General features: G+C 46.9%; 1 protein-coding gene across 1 annotated transcript in view; it reads left to right on the top strand.

Moving 5' to 3' along the window:
- GJB3 (gap junction protein beta 3) overlaps nt 1-15,869 on the top strand; it is a 33,094-nt gene extending 17,225 nt beyond the window's left edge. Inside the window, exons 2-3 of the mRNA XM_054999134.1 lie at nt 10,281-11,061; nt 11,698-15,869. Coding sequence (XP_054855109.1) covers nt 10,315-11,061; nt 11,698-11,838 — 888 coding nt within the window. The 5' untranslated portion in view covers nt 10,281-10,314 and the 3' untranslated portion in view covers nt 11,839-15,869. The remainder of the gene's footprint in view (nt 1-10,280; nt 11,062-11,697) is intronic.
- The last annotated feature ends 1,720 nt before the right edge of the window (nt 15,870-17,589 follow it).

Raw genomic sequence — 17,589 nt, 5'->3', positions numbered from 1 at the left:
TCATGGGATAGAGCCGTCCTTTGGGCAGTGAGGCTCCGGGTAAAATTTCTACCGCACAATCCGTACGTCTGTGCGGGGGTAGAGTATCCGCTTCCTCCTCCGAGAAAGCCTTTAGAAAGGGCCAGTACGGTTCGGGTATTTGGCTGACTTCTTCTTGGGTGAGAAGGGCCTTTTCTTTATGCGTTGGATCGTCGCCCCAGTTCTGATTCCAACGGTGATTTTTACAGTTGGTGTGACTGAAGGTAATACATCCTTGTGCCCAATCTATATAGGGGTTGTGATCACATAGCCATCTACTGCCTAGAATTAACGGGTACTTGGCAGTAGAGCTGATGACAAAGGACCTCTTCTCCCAATGTTGCCCCATGCCCGTGATTACTGGGATGGTCTCCGTTGTTACAGGATTCATATTGGTACCATCCATTTGTTCAAAGATTACTGGATTTTGTAAATCCCGGGTTGGTAGGACTAGTCCATTGACTAACGCAGGGGCGATAATGTCTCTTGAGCAGCCCGAGTCAATAAGGGCTTGCACCCGAATGTGCATCTTCCTCTCAGGGTTGAGTAGAGTCACTGGCATGAATAAAATGGACCCAGGTGGCCGGTCCCGTGCAGGGACGGGCTTCTGGTGGATCTGTCGTTTGGGTCCTTTTACGACAGATCCATTTCGTTTCCCGACTGGGGACTTTCTGGATTGACTTCTGCGGTTGGGGAAGCGGGATCATATTCCATGACTTCTTCCGCTTCCAACCCTCTCTCTGAGGCTGGCCTTTGGGAAGTGCCGCGACCTCTATTCGCCCGGGGTGCTGGAGTCGGGCGTTGGGGCGCATAAAACTGAGCCGGAGTTGGACGGCGTAGTTGGAGCGGAGGTCTTTGCACAGGCCGGTAAGGGCATTGTGCGGCAAAGTGACCAGCCTGTCCGCAATGCAGGCACAGCCCTTGTTGCCATCTAGCATCTCTCGCACCACGGGTGGCGTAGCTAGTTCCCCGTGCCGCCCTCTGTAAGGTTAACGGTCTTCTTTGTCCCGTTTGTTGTTGTTGTTCAACCAAACGGACTTCTAATATGCGATTCTCCACTTCACAAATAAGTTGGATCCACCCTAACAGCGTAGGGGGATTGTCTTGCATGAGGGCTCTGTCCAAAAGTCTCGGGTTAAGGCCTTGTTTGAACAGGATAATTTTGGTGGACTCCTCACACCTGGGGCACTTGGCTGCTAATTGTCGGAATTTTGTAACATAGTCTCTTGCTGTCATGCTGCCTTGTTTGATGGCTTGCAGTTCTGTTCGGGCCCTAGTTTCCTCTAAGGGGTCTTCATATTGGGCTCGAATAGCATCCACCAACCCCTGGAGAGTATCAAGTTCTGGGGCCCCGACATTGTATAGTCCTACATACCAGTCTGCTGCCTTGCCCTGTAGACGAGATCCGAGATGTTCGATTTGACTGGCCTCGCTGCCGAATAGGTGCCCCCAACGGTTGAAAAACTGTACCACTTGTACTAAGAAAAATCCCAGTTTGGAGGGGTCCCCATCGAAGGTGGCTTCCAGCTTTACCCAGCCCATCGGGAGGTCTTGTCTCGGAGCAGGCACTGGGTAAAAGTCCATCGGCATTTCTAGTTGTCCCTGAGGCACAGGCGGAGGTAACTGGGGCCTCGGTAGGGGCAACGGTGCCGGCTGTGCTGGCGGCGGTCGAGCCGGCGGTGCCGGCTGGGGTTGACCTGGTGGTGCGGGCGGAGGTTGTCGTGGTTGCGCTGGCGGGGTTGGCCTTGGCTGGGCCGGCGGCTGCAATAGCGGGCGAGCAGGTGGCGGTATCCTCGGTCTAGCGGGTAACACCGGAGGCGTTGGCGGCGGCTGTCGAGGTGGAGTAGGTTGGTGTGGTTGATTTGGGATCGGCCGCTGCGGAGGCGGTCGGAGGGGTCGTAGTGGTGCAGGCCGTCCCGGTTGGTTCGGGGGTGGCAAGACGGGCTGGTCCTGAGGCTGCTGCACCGGTGTGAGCTGCGGTCGAGGTAAGAGGGGCCGCAGCGGCGAGGGTTGAGTAGGTGGAAGGCCGCGCGGGCTTGCCCCTCCGGGCGTCGTCAATCTAGGAAGCAGCGGCTGGCCTCTGGGCGCTATTGGACCTTCTCCCGTAGGTTGGCCGACGGGGACAGTGTTTGGCGGTTGACGCGGGGCTCCCTCTTGGTCCGGCCGGACCGCTATAGGAGAAGTAAGAGGGGGTATCACCGGTGTATCACTTGGCTTTTCGGCACCTTCTGTAGGCCTCTCCACGGGAGTCTCATCTGGGGGCGCATCCCCTTCCTGGTTAGGTTGTTCGGTGGGGGTCTCTCCGGGTGGCTCAACCGAGTCATCCCTTCTCGGTGGAATTTCTTGCTGCTCGGGAAGTTCCTCGGTTTGCTCTCCCGATTCGCCCAGATAGGTGCCCCCTTCGCCGGTAGGTGACGGCTGCTGTTGGGCATCCTCCACCGGATAGGATATGACACTTTGAAGGGTAGCTATCTGTATCGCCATCTCTTCAGGGGATAATCTTTCCCCTGCTCCCATTGCCGAAATTAAATGGATGGCACGAGCTAAACTTTCTTCCATATCCATCAGTTTAGCTTCTAACTGTTGCATACGACTCGCCCCCGGTTGTTCGCTCGTGGAAGCTTCATTCGTTGCACTCACCGGGGACAAGGGGCCCCAAGGAGGAGGGTCCCCTTGGACGACTCTCGATCTCGCGGCTAGGATCCCCTTGGCCATGCCCGTTACGGCCGAGATGCTGGTATCCACCGCATAGGTGCGACCTTGTATCTGCTCCCAACTTTGTTCAGGGACTTCCGTTGGCTCTTTCCACGGAGCAAGTTCGGAGTAATCCCAACTCAGGGCGCCGCGGCGAGACGTGTCCTCTTCCGTCGGCTCGAGCGTCCTGTTCCAATAATTCCATGATTGGCTGCTGTCGAGCTCCAGGACGGTTCCTAGGCTTCGGCGCCTTTCCATAGAAACTCGAGGATGGAGCCCACCTACACGACGCTCTCTAGTTTCTCTGGGTCTGGCACCCCACTCCGACGGGGTGGGTACCGAAATCAAGGGGAGAGCGGTCGCTTTCGGCCTTGCCCCGAGGTCGGCTTCGGTCTCGACCGGAGCACTGAGGTCGATGAGAGGCGGGGTGGAAGTGGAGACTTCGGTTCCATTCCCGGCTGCTCCCAGCTCCTGGGAGTCTTGGGCTTGTACGGGTTGTTTGTCGGGAGACACATACGGCTCGAACAAAGGATCCCTGTCCGGGACAACCTTGGATTCCGCTGGGCCCGACTCAGACATGATTGGTAACAAAATGTCAGACTGTGGCTAGATAAGGTACTCTCTGCCAGATTCCCTTTAGAAGCAAGAAAAAGTCCAATGTCTAGCAAAGGAAGTTTTATTGCAGAAAAGGTCCATTATAGTCCACTGTCCTGAATAGGAGACTCAGGATGGTACATGATCATTGTTACCAATGAAGAGCAAGCATAGGATACAGAGTAACAATACCCATCTGGAACAGCCTCCCCCCACAGTTCTCAAAACAACATCTTTCAGTCCTGGGAAGCTGCTCTCCTTCAAGGCCAATGCTTGGTGGAACTGGGTTAGACACAACAATCTCCTCTGGTGGGAATGCTGCCTGGGAACTGGTGCACCTGGGGAGAAAGCACTTAAACACTAGAAGCATTAGAAAATGGAGTCAGTACAGTTTAGAAACATACTGGACCTGACACCATGCATCCAGGTAGCCTCCCCTCATTGCTGACATTCAGGCGTAGGGCTGCCAAGGCAAAAAATAGATAGTACCTTTTTTTGGCCAAGGCAAAAAATATCTACTACCTTTTATCAGAGACTTATTGTGTGCAAATAGGTAGTTGAAGCATATCATGACATCAAGATAAATGACATCACCTGATAAATTAACCTTCTATTAAAGGAACATAGCTTTTTTTTCCCTTCCAGGCAGTTGGCAACCGCCCTTCAGATGGCAGAAGCTGCTTTTCATTGTGAAGTTTTTGTAACTTCAGTTGGCTTCACTTTCCCAGAACCCTTTCCTTCTTCAAAAGAATCAACCTTCATTTTAACACACTATTACACAATCAGATTTTGCTATGTAAGGTCAAGATACAGAGGACTAACAATGCCTAATGAGGATAAATCTTCCTGAATAGGCATTTACTCTCACCCTGTATCAGCTTAATTTATCCTTATTGATATTGCTGTGCAGCTAAATCTCATTGGCTAGCAGATGATGACATCATTTGTTGTCAGGAGGAAGAAGGCAGGTTCTGAAACCATAAAACGGGCTGTAAATAGTAGCGATCTGGTGCAAAATAGATACGGCAGTGTCACTTGGGAAGCATTTTGGATCCTGATAATGCTGACTGGAGGACATCCGTTCAGCCTTAATTGAAGCCTCACCTGAAAGTAGGATGTGAGTTGGGAAGATGGAAGGACAAAAAGTTCAGAAGAAGTTGCAGAGTAAGCAATGGATTGTGCGAAAGGAACCAGACAGAAAAGGAAGCGTTAGTGAAAAATGTAGTTTTTGGAAAGTAACAGCAGAGACAGAGAACTGGGTCAAGACAACTGGACAGGAAGCTCTGGGGAAAGTTCATAGTGATTAAAAAGAGGAAGTAATGGATGCTGTCAGCAGACAAAGAGATGAGTGTTAGGAAGTTTGCTCAGAAGAGAGAGAGGTTAAAAGAAGTGGGACAAAGTAGACAGTGGCCTGACAAGCAGAGATTTGAGGAAACAATGGCAAGTGAGGACAGGGAGTTACAAATGAGGAGCCAATAAGGACATGGGACTGGATCAAAACAAGAAAGTATTTCTGGCACAAAGGCCAGCATCACAGGCCTCCTGCCATGCCCCACACACTGCTTCTTTGTAATTACTGCCTGTTTGCCTGTGAGTGCTGCCCGTCTTCTTTGAGCAAATGTGCAGTTTCAGCAATGAAGAAAAGGAGCAGCTACCTCCCTTCATCTCACCCTCTCCTTCTGGGCAATAGTAGGAACTAGACTGAGAGGAAAAGGGCATTTCAGAGGACAGAGACCCAGTGATGGCATCTTGTCCAAAAGGGCTCCAATATCTGGAGCCCGCACTGTCTGAGGACATGCTCCATTGGGAGAAGGAAAGTTGGCAAGCAAAGGAGGGTTTGTAACCACAGACTGAGGTTGCAAGGTATAGTTTTGTGCAATTCTGTCCTCTATGACTACTCTTGCTTTGCAGCACTGTGACCCACATAGGATAACAAGAGCCAAAAAGAAGTTCAGAGGGTGGTCCGAATTTCATGTATTGATTTTAACAAGCTAGCCAGCTTTTCGGCAGCAAGCTTGCAGTCTTATTTGTTTCTTTGCCATGTAGTTTTCTTCTTCCCTACTGAGCATCCCTGGCTGAGTGGCAGACGCTGAATTCGAAACGGGGTGTGACAAATGAAACCCCTTCTCTACACCTGCAGTCTCATTAAATGCTTCCCTGTTAGCTAATGATGTTACAAAAAGCCAGTGAGGCTGTGAGTCAGTGAGAAATGTATACCTAATAATTAGCTGTCTCTACCCAGCCCAGATTAATAAATATTGTGATGCCAGCATTTTGGGCAAGACCAGATTAGGTGCTCTAAATTTTAAAAAAGGAGACTAGGACAGCTTGATAGCCAACATCAGGCCAGATCTTGGCAACAGCAGCTCAAAAGCAGCGGGACTGGCCTTTCGGAGAATTCTAAAGGGTCTGGTGTACTGATGGTATCACTTGTGTTTTGGCCACACAAAGAAAGCCTACACATTTGAGTTTTTAACAAGTTCAGTACGGGGTATGGACTTTTTAATGGCTTTTTTAAAATAAAGGAGAACCCAAACATGCCCAGAACACCACATTGTGGGGGAGGGTTCCTGCCTCCACCCTGAGCTGTTTTCCTGTGAGGAATCAGCCCGGTAGGGAGAGTTATTTCCCCATTTTTGCAGCTCCACATGCACAGAATTCCCAATGTGAAGCAAAAAGGGGGAAATAAAAAGCCCCTGTTCCTTTTAGAAGAGCAGTATATAAGCACAATTATTATTATTTTCTGCACAGGAAAATGGATTGAGGGAGGTAGGGGCCCTTCCTTTCCCTCCAGCAGCGTTCCCAATCTGTTTTGGCTCTCTTTTTTAAGAGCTATTTCCCACATGTAGAAAACTTAGATCCAACCCATTAAAGCCCTGTTTGCAACTGCTTGGTGGATAACTACAGTCTGTTTGCACCCTCTAAGTAGGGGACTTCTACCATGGTTAACATTAGGGATGCTCAAAGACCTGCTGGTTCAGTTTACGTTCTGCTCACCAGTTGTGGGCTGGGAGCGGATTTTTTTTAAAGTGTGTGTATGTTATGTGCCGTTAAGTCACTTCTGACCTATGGCGACCCTATGAATGAAAGACCTCCAAAACATTCTTTCATTAACAGACTTGCTCATATCTTGCAAACTGGGCGTGGCTTCTTTTATTGAGTCAAGCCATCTTGTTTTAGGTCTTCTTTTCCAACTGCCCCCCCACTTTTCCTAGCATTATTAACTTTTCCAGAAAATCTTGTCTTCTCATGATGTGATGAAGTACGATAGCCTCAGTTTTGTCATTTTATTTTATTTTATTTTATCTTTTTATTTTATTTTAATTATGTCATTTATATTCCATCTTTCTCACTGAGACTCAAGGCAGATTACATAGTGTGAGATAAGTACAATCAATGGCAAGGATAAGGGCAGGCATTTCCATACAGTGTCAAGAATATTTCCATAAACAATGTCATGGGGTAAATGAATGTAAGATTACAAAGACATAGCATCCACCCTGAGCCTGCTGATGCGGGGAGGGCAGAATATAAACAAACAAACAAACAAACAAACAAATAGTATTAGCAAGGATCCAGTATGGGGTTGAGGAACTGCTGAAACAGAATATACTCAATTCTAGGACATACATTAAACAACATAAAGCACAGGTAGTATATAGGAGTACATATTTTAGCTTCTAGGGAGAATTCAGACTTGATTTGATCTAGAACCCTCTTATTTGTCTTTTTGACCATCCATGGTGTGTGCAAAACTCTCCTCCAGCATCACATTTCAAATGAAACCATTTTCTTCTGGTCCTGGCAGATTACTTTCTGCATGTTCAAACAGTACAGTGCACACACTAAGCATTATTTTATGCATGCACATTCTCACACAATCCATTCCCTCCCCCACGTCCTGTTGTCTGATTGTGCTGCCCAGCAGTCATTCATTTAAAAAAAGAGTAACCAAACCAGTCAATCAGCCAGTGATTAACACTGACTTGCCCCTGATAAATGCTGATCCTACCATTCGACTAAGAGCCAAGCTACAAGTGACACCTGACACAGGTTGGACACTTGTCAGCTTCCCTCAAGTTTTGATGGGAAATGTAGGCATCCTGGTCTTGCAGCTGTAATGGAGAGCCAAGCTGTAAAACCAGGATGCCTACATTTCCCATCAAAACTTGAGGTAAACTGACAAGTGTCCAACCTGTGTAAGACGTCACTTGTAGCTTGGCTCTTAAGTAAACTGTGAAGCCTTCCTCCAGCCTCGGAAGAAGTCCTTCTACTTCAGTGAGTCTTCCATCAGTGTAAGAACCACTTAAATTCGAGGAAGTCTCCCTAGGCTAGAGAAGTGGGGTGCGGTTTGGTGTTCATCTAAATCAATGTTATCAATATTAATTAGTGCATATGGGATTTTGCACAGCCTTATGGGAACAGTATATCTTCCCCATTTAATTTAATTTAATTATACAAACATCCATGACTCTGGAAGAGGATCATTTTCATCTGTTCTGCAGAAGCAAAAGCAGCCATAATCACTATAGAGTTTCCAGTATTTCCTAGAGAGATGTGCTGTCATTTCTAGAATTTTCCCAGAAGTGATGTCACACCATAGGCCAAACAACCAACATAGTATGTTCTATTTGCTGTGAAGTTCATGGCACGTCTAATCAATATGCCATTCATACCCCTTTTTGGCTGTCTCTGAGCATTCTTGCAGGCTAGTCTCTGTGTTGAGGTCGGCCTGGACCAGATCTACCATGGCAGGAATGCTCCTTGGGATTGTGGCTGATGAGTGGGTGACACCTGCAACTTGTAAAGAATGAGATCCGGCAGGTAGATGAGCTTTCAGCATTGTCGTAAGCAAATTCTGCCAGTGGGAGTAGCTTGACCCAGTTATTCTGGCAGCAGTTGGGGAAGTATCACAGATACTTTTCAAGCCCTTGTTTTGCTTGTTCTGACTGCTCATCAGTTTGCAGGTGAAAACCACTAGTAGTGGCTCTGGGGCTGCTGGACTCAGGTTCTGGGTTCAATTCCCCTCAGCGCCTGACACTTTTCTAGATGGTGTGATTCATCTCCCCAGTCTTCTTTTGTAAACTGAAGAAGGGGGTTGTAGGGAGCTCTACAACACTGAACAAGAAAAATCAAGCTAAGGTCTAGTGCCACCAAGAAGACTAACAACATTTATTCCAATATAAGCTTTCATGGGTCAGAGTTCATTTCACCAGATGTGCAGAGCGTACATCCAAGTGTGATCTAGCCATGGTGACTCATGTTCTGTTTAGATTCAGCAATGTGCTGTATGTGGGGGCTGTCTTTGAAAAGGGTCTGGAAACTTCAGCTCATACAAAATGCAGCAGCAGGCTAGAGTCAGGGCAGGCTATAGGGATCGCATCACCCCAGTGTTGAGAGAGCTACATTGGCTGCCCATTTCTTTCCAGATAAAATCCACAGTTTATCTTTCAAGCTCTAAATGGCTTGGGCCCAGGGTACTTGAAGGACAATTGCCTTCTCCCATATTGTCCAGCCTACCAGTTAAGATCTGCCTTGCAAGACCTGTTCTCAGTGCCCCTGCCTTCAGAGGTGATGTAGGTGGCCACCAGAGACAGGGCTTTTTCAGTAGTGGCACCTCTCTTAGGAAATGCTACTTCCCCTTGAGGCTCACCTGGCACCTGTACGGCTCTTTTCAGCATCAGATCAAAATGTGTCTGTCCAACCAGGCTTTTCATTAAGGGGCCTTTTAACACTGTCTTACTGTGCTTTTAGTCTGGCATGGTTAGTTTGAGCTGCCTAGTAGTCCAAGTTTGCATGCCATGGGTGGGTCTATATGCTGGATTTTAATTAATAACTTTGGCTGGACAGACTGCATAAAACATTTGCTAAATAAGTACATCCACCACAGATACATTCTATACTTAAAGTTACAAACAACAGAAAGGTGAGAAAGGGAAGACATTAGGGTTGCCAGCTCCAGGTTGGGAAATTCCTGGAGATTTGGGCATAGACTTGGAGAGGGTGGGATTTGAGGAGGAGAGGGACCTCAGCAGGGTATAATAATAATAATAATAATAATAATAATAATAATAATAATAATAATAATAATAATAAACATTTGATTTATATACCATCCTTCAGGACAACTTAATGCCCACTCAGAGCGGTTTACAAAGTATGTTGTTGTTATTATCCCCACAACAAACACCCTGTGAGGTGGGTGGAGCTGAGAGAGCTCCAGAGAGCTGTGATTAGCCCAAGGTCACCCAGCTGGCTTTCTTGTTTTGATCCAGTCCCGTGCTCTTAACCACTACACCAAACTGGCTGTCCATGGAGCCCACCATCTAAAGCAACCATTTTCTCCAGGGGAACTGATCTCCGTGGCCTGGAGATCAGTTGTAATTCCGGGAGATCTCCAGCCACCATCTGGAGGCTGGCAACCTTAGGAGACACTGCGAAGGGAGGGCCATGAGAAACAACAATTGATCAAAGATAATTCAGTCCATTCCGAGTGGGTGAGGGCCACTCCCAACTCTAGACAGATGAGCAGAATAGGATAAACATAAAATGAGATCAGTCAAGGAAAGTGTAGAGTGAGCATAAGAAGCAGAATTAATTAAAACCTACAAAGGCCAACTCCAGGTTTCAAAAGAGCTTTGGGGAAGAGTTTGCAGAGGGGAAGGACATCAGCAGGGAGTAATGCTATAGAGTCCACCCTCCAAAGCTGCTGTCCCCCCCCCCACCCTCCAAAGGATCTGATCTCTGTAGTCTGGAGATCAGTTGTAATTTCAGGGGCCAATCTCCACCTGGAGATTGGCTGCTGTATATAAAGGGTGGCCAGCCAAGACTCCTTCCAACAACACAAAGCATTTTGTAAGTCAACAGCTGAAAGTAAAGAGACAGCCGATCACTAATTTATCTACCACTGAGATCTGGTTTTATGGGCAGTATATAAAGGCAGTAACCTCCTATTTCTCATTTCATTCCCCCAGGCTCGGGTGAGCGGGGCCACAAACCTCTGCCGCCATGGACTGGAAGACCTTACAGGGCCTGCTGAGTGGGGTGAACAAGTACTCCACAGCATTCGGTCGCATCTGGCTCTCTGTCGTGTTTGTCTTCCGGGTCCTGGTTTTTGTGGTGGCTGCCGAGCGGGTTTGGGGGGATGAGCAGAAGGACTTTGATTGCAACCACCGGCAACCTGGCTGCACCAATGTCTGCTATGACCACTTTTTCCCCATCTCCCACATCCGCCTGTGGGCCCTGCAGCTTATCTTTGTCACCTGCCCCTCGCTGCTGGTCATCATGCACGTGGCCTACCGCGAGGATCGGGAAAGGAAGAATCGGGAGAAGAACGGAGAAAACTGCCCCAAGCTCTATAGCGACACAGGCAAGAAGCACGGTGGCCTTTGGTGGACTTACCTCCTCACCCTCTTCTTCAAGTTGACCATTGAGATCGTCTTCCTCTACATCCTTCATAGGATATGGGACAGTTTTGACCTGCCACGGCTGGTCAAGTGTGTTGACTTGCCCCCGTGCCCAAACATTGTGGACTGCTACATTGCACGGCCCACAGAGAAGAGGGTGTTCACCTACTTCATGGTAGGGGCGTCCGCCATCTGCATTGTCCTCACTGTGTGCGAGATCTTCTACCTCATCTTCAAGCGGGTTGTCCGCTCAGCACAGAAGTGGAAGAAGAACAAGAAGTCTCTCTCTTACAGCAAGGCCTCCACCTGCCAGTGCCATTTGCGACTGGAGCAACCGCTGGATGGGAAAGTAAAGCTGACGCACTCAGAGGCCCTCAGAGCCTCAGCCCCTAACTTGACTTTGATTTGAGGGGTGGGGGGTGGGAATTCCAAATGGCTGACTGCTGTTTGGATGGTTCCACTTTAGGTGGCTTTGGAAACATGGGATGGGGAAGGATGGCTTTGAATGGAGGCCTCCCCTCCATAAAACATCGCCCACTGATTTTTCCACCAGGGAGCAGCACCACCGTGTTGCTGACACTTAAAGACTAGGACTTAGTCCTTACAGCCTGTTTACATAAAGCCATAACTTTTCTTGAGATAAAATGCATGGCTCAGACATTCCGGCGCAAGATGTGGCTTGTGTACCTCTGGAGGATCCTGCAACCCTTTTAAATTCCAAAAAATAAAATTATGCTTTTAAAAGCATCCCCCCACCCCATCTTGTAAAGATATGACTAACAGATAGTTGCAAGGAAAGCTATGTCTGGCTAACACGTGTTGCGGTCTTCAGAGGACCCCGATAGAAGATGTGGCTCTGAGCTTTGGTTCTTTCTGCTGACTCGCATGAATGTTTCTAGAGTTGTAAGGCTGCTAAAATGAGTTTTGGTTTGTTAATTAGGAACATTGATGGAGCATTCCTCATTTGGCTTTCCTTCCCCCGCAGGCCAAATTTCTCCAAGAGGACCAAATCCTTGATGTCCAAAACCCAAAGCCACATGAATCAACTGGAAAAGTCTGTGGATCTGCTACCAAAATTTCACCCAAAGGGAATTCAAAGAGAGGCAAAATATCTGAGAGTTTTTGACAGACCTCAAAAGAGATTCCTCAAGCCACATTTCTTGTGGGAAGGAGAGGGCTGGCTCACCATGACTCGATCTATGCTTGTGTTCACATGAATGTAAACAGCATTAGATGCTTCTGCAGGGATTGTTCAAAAACAAGTGCCTTATTTCTGAACTGTCTACACACTTTTTATACACACAAGAATATGTTCTGCCCAAAGGAAGGGTTATAAGTCAAGTCTTTGCTATGCTTTCTTGAGAGGAAGTGAATTCTCCTTCCTGTGGTAATCAGAAGTACCTTGGGAAGGAAAGAAAAGGGCTTTACTCCGGTAGCAGTCAAACTTGCCTCTGAAAACTGTGCCTACAGTGAAATTTGAAGTAAAATTTGGATGTTCCTCCTCAGGGGAGAGAACTAAGATTGCCAACTGCCTGGAGAAATAATGTTCTAGCCCTTCAATAGAAGTTTAATGGAATTTTATTTATCAAGTGATGTTATTTACCTCCATGCCATGAAAAGCTTCAACTGCCAATTTCTACATTTTATGTCATTGTTAATGTTACTGGATATTTTTCCAGGGTTGCCAGCCCTCCAGTAGGAGTAGGGATCCCCTACTCCCCAGCTCAGAGCAGCGGTAAGAGAAAAATAAAAAACGGCAACTGGGCCTACAGCATGATGTCACTTCTGGGTAAAACCTGGATGTGATATCAGCCCTCTCTAGGAATTGCTGGAAACTCTATGGTAAAAATAATTGAGTTGCTGTCTGGCAACTCTACATTTCCTCCAGTCCTGTTGGCAAATCTAGGAAGAGGTTCAATGGAAGCTGAAAGAATGGGAACATTCTCAGGGTGGGAAGATTGTACACACCTTGAGGAAGCAAAAAAAATTTGGCCTAAAATGAAACACTCAGTGAAATAAGATGTTCTTGCATCAACAAAACATCTGAAGAGCAGGGAGGAAAGGCAAAAAAGGTTTTGATCAAACGACAGAAATTTACAATGCAAGCCTAAAATAAAAAGTTTCACCCTTCGAAGCACATTGATTTCAAAGGATTCTGCTTACGGTTGCATTGTTAGACTTTTCCTAGCAACCGTCTTGTGAGTAAACAAGTTCATACTATGTGGTAAGCTCTCCTCCTTTAAAAAGAAGCAGTAACTGTCGCTCTCTGATGGAGCAGGAATTTTGGTACAGTGAAGGTTGGTAAAACTGAAGCCAACGGTTCATTTCTAAAAGAAGTGAGGAAAATCCCAGCTCAGTCTAAAAGCCATGCAGGGCTGGTATGCTACTTAAAAGAGTCTTTGGAAAGTGGAAAATACGAGCAAATTGATTCCATTCTAATGAAAAGAGACATTTGAAGAGTAGGGGACAAAAAGGGAGGTTCTACAAGATGTCAGAATTTCATTCTGCCAATGCTCAGAGGCAGGCAAGGGTGTTCCTTCCCTCTTGCTAGAGCACCCTGTGGCATGTAACATTGCTGCAAGGACTGCAAAAGGATGCATATATGTGGCGAGTAACATTGCGGCAAGGACTTATAAAAGGATGCATAGATGTGTAACAGAAAATTACAAAGAGAAATGAAAGAGAAATTCTTCTTTTGAAATAGAAAAAAAAATAAGATGAATCAATTGCTATGTCTTTAAAAGGTGAATTTCAGAGCAAGAAATTCTGCTTCCCAGAGCAACATTAACAGGGTCTCTGGAGGTCTTTCTCATCCCCGTTGCCTGAGATTCTTTCTCTGGAGATGCAAGGTCGGAATGTGGGATTTTCTGCATCATGGCCCCTCCTCAAAATTATCACCACAGAGTTCTTGTCTAGCCCAGGAGGACCACCACTTGCCCCCACCCTGGTGTTATTCTTAGCACCAAGCTCTGGCCAACAACGCTAGGTGAACAAAGGGTTCATTAGAGAGCAAGGAAACCGTGCCCAGCTATTAAACTTTGTTTGATCAAGATTTCATGCTTGTAAACATTCCTACCATGACCAAGGAATGAAAAGCTTATCTTTATGCACTGAATACATTCAGTCAATCAATTCTCTGTTGCCAGAATTTATCATCATTCCTCATCAAACAGCAACATTAACAGTGGCAATTTTTTTCACGCTCACAGCAACTGCTTTAGCGCCCCAAAATTTCCAACAGAACTTAAGAGCTTCTGTGATTATATACCACAACCTTTGTAAGCGATTTCCCCTAAGTACAGAATAATTATTAACATTTTTTTTAAAAAAAAGACCATTTCGAATAAGAACAAATCCTCCACTTCAGCAGGACAATAGGAGCTCCTAGAAGTTAGAGGAAAGAGGTAGGAATAGGATTGCCAATTATGGGTTGGAAAATTCCTGGAGATTTGAAGGGACAGAGTTTGGGGAAAGACGCAAAATAGAAAAGAGCCCAGTAGCACCTTTAAGACTAACCAACTTTACTGTAGCATAAGCTTCCGAGAACCACAGCTCTCTTCGTCAGTTGCATGGAGGGTATGAAGAAACTGGCCAGAGATATATAGGTGGTGAGGAGGGGAGTAGATGCAAATCAGTTTGCTTCTGGTAATGAGATCAGTTTGCTTCTGATAATGAAATCAGTCACTTCTGATAATGAGATAGCCATTCATAGTCTCTATTCAATCCAAGTCTGACTGAGTCAAATTTACATATGAATTCCTATTCAGCAGCTTCCCCTTGGATTTTGTTTTTGAAAGGTTTCTGTTGAACTATGGTGACCTTTAAGTCCTTGATGGAATGTCCTGGTAGATTGAAGTGTTCTCCCACTGGTTTCTGGACGTTGCCATTTTTAATGTTAGATTTGTGTCCATTCTTTTGCACAGAGGTTGGCTGGTTTGTCCGATGTACAGAGCAGATGGACATTGTTGGCACATGAGGGCGTAGATCACGTTGGAGGATGGGGAAAGGAGGGAGCTCAGCCAGGATGTGAAGCCATAGAGTCCACCCTCCCAAGCTGCTATTTCCTCCAAGGGAACTAATCTCTGTAGCCTGGAAATTCCAGGAGACCGCTAGGTCCCACATGGAGATTGGCAACCCTAGATGGGAATGCTACCCACAAAAAGACCTCTGTACGTCAGTTTGGATGCCGGGTGGCACAGTGGCTAGAATGTTGGTTGAGGGTTCATATCCTCACTCCATCATGAACATGGGTGATCTTGGGCCACCCATACTCACTCAGCTTAACCTACCTCACAGGGTTGTTAGGAGAATAAAATAGAGAAAGGGGCACCATGTATACCACCCTGAGCTCCTTGGAGGAAAGGTGGTATAACAATATGATAGATTAGAGAAAGGGTGACAGAAAACCCAAATCATTAGCTGTCCAATGAATGAACAAGAATGAGCTCATATTCTGGATGAAATCTTGCCCGGAGGAACAGAAAAAAGCGGTGAGTAAGCCTGCTCCTCCTGAATCTATCATTCACTTGTCCTGGACTGTCCCCACCCTCCCTGATAAACAGTGTGGCGTGTTTGGCACTTCCGTCTCCAGGAAGCTCTTACTCTTTTTTTTTTTTGCTCTGAGTGGGTTCATTCCTCACTGAGAACAAAGGGAGCACTGAAGACCTGTTCTTCGAGGGTTTAAGAACAGGTTTGCGACTTCTCCAGAAGTGAGTAAAAAAAAAAAGACCATGAATCAATTTTAATGCATTCTGCACAAGCAAATGGAATGAAAAGGGGGACGGCCAAAGGAACAAGCTCAGGGACAAAAGCTTTGGGTGAACCAGGTCTAGGGGAGGAACCTCATCAGCTGCAGGAACACAACAGTCCAGGGGGCAGGAGGTGTGTGCAGTCAGTTAAGCCAGCAGGATGAACAAGGCAGGCAATAGGCTCAAGGAAACATTTGCCAGAGGCAAGCAGCGTGACGTCCCCCACAGTCACACAAGTTGTGGGTTCTCTTGCCCATGTGATGCATGATTAGGATCAGGACTGTGGTGTGCATGGAGGAGGAGCTTCGGCCTTCCCCCTTGCCTGTTTTCTCGATCTGAGAGCCAAGCTACAAGTGACGCCTGACACAGGTTGGACACTTGTCAGCTTCCCTCAAGTTTTGATGGGAAATGTAGGCATCCTGGTCTTGCAGCTGTAATGGAGAGCCAAGCTGCGAAACCAGGACGCCTAAATTTCCCGTCAAAACTTGAGGGAAGCTGACAAGTGTCCAACCTGTGTAAGGCATCGCTTGTAGCTTGGCTCTGAAACAATTCCACGTGTCCCCTGGGATGCAGGGAGGTTTCCCCAAAAGGCCCCTTACCCTGCACCCTAGGACTGTTTCAGGCTGGAAAAATGGGGCAGGGCAGAGGCTGAAGCCCTGCCTCCACATGTAGAGGAACTGAGAGAACCCTCAGCTTGTGATTGAAATGGACACAGGCTGGGGACACAGACCCTGTGTACTTTGTAATGTGTGAAGAGTTTTCAAAAAAGCAAACAAGACATGTTACATCCAGTCGCTCTGTGCCACTTTTTGGCGACACGTACAACATAAACCCCCAAAACATTAAACTTAAAAAGAAAACAAATACTTCCGTTTTTTGTTTTTTGTTTTTTTACTTCTATACAACACATGCATTCCAGAAATACCATTCCGGAAGAACCCAGATCCCAGCATTATGAGTTCTGCTCCGGTAAGCTCTGAGCAAGGCATATCAGCTCTTTAGTCACTGAACAAATATTTTATTTGCATTGTGAACTATGTAATGCAGAAGGTCAAATAAATGTTACTTTGTTTGTACAGAAGCATGTCCAGTTGTTATTAAAACGATGAGGTGGGGGAAGGAGATGTGGGGGGGGCGGGGGGACAGAATTGTAGACTGGTGGTTTGTGTGTGAAATCAAGCATACAAGTATAGGAGGATAAGCAATTGGGAAATTCTAACTCCCAACCCATATCCCCCTTCTCTACCACAACCCTATAAGCGCTTGCGTCTAGAGCAACCCAATCTCCCTCTCCTTTCGTTATTATCATTATTTGACTCTTACCTGCTGCCAATATTCTGAAGGCAATGTGTATGCTCAGACTTAGAGTAGGCCTCCCATTTACCCAACCCTACTTTCCCACCTCTAAGGAACTGGAGAGAGTGAAAAAAATGGCCTCCAAATAACAACAATCTAAGAACTCCCCCAGTCTCTATGGTAAAGACCCTAGAGACTAGGGGAAGTGACCTAGGGTGTAGAGGTGGGCACAAACAGCAATACGAACAAAAAAAAGCCACGAACAGCCCAATCCGCTGTTCGTGAGGCCTCGTTTCCCGGCGAACATGTGTTTGTTCCAAGCCCTCTTCATGGCGTTCGTCAGCAGTCCGTAAAGCCAGACAGTCTAGCACCTTTCAATCAATTCCCCTGGCAACATAGGCATGGACTGTCTGAACTCTGTCTGAACTCCTTCTGGCTTTCCTTCTGGCTTGTAGCCCCTCGAAGTAGCTTCCAGCAGACAGTCCAGTTTTAGCCACTGTGAAAAGAAAATGACAGGAAAGGGAGGGACCAATAGATCACAGCTTTCCCAGGGTCCAAACTCTCTGAAACTTGGGGGGGGGGTCTTCAGAGGACAGTGAGGACTATGTCCCCTGTAAATTTGGTGGGTATTGGACATTGGGAAGGTCAGTTTGTAACCCCTCAAATTAGCTTCCAGCAGACAGTCCAGTTTTTGCCACTGTGAAGAGAAAATGACATGAAAGGGGGAGACCCATGGATCATGCCTTTCCTGGGGTGCAATCTCTCTGAAACTTGGGGGGTCTTCAGAGGACAGAAAGGACTACTTCTCCTGCAAATTTGGTGGGCATTGGACA

The sequence above is a fragment of the Eublepharis macularius genome, chromosome 15 (genome assembly GCF_028583425.1).
Source record: "Eublepharis macularius isolate TG4126 chromosome 15, MPM_Emac_v1.0, whole genome shotgun sequence".
Taxonomy (NCBI): Eukaryota; Metazoa; Chordata; class Lepidosauria; order Squamata; family Eublepharidae; genus Eublepharis; species Eublepharis macularius.
Note: the sequence above shows the minus strand (reverse complement) of the source record. Positions and strands in the feature narration are given on the sequence as shown.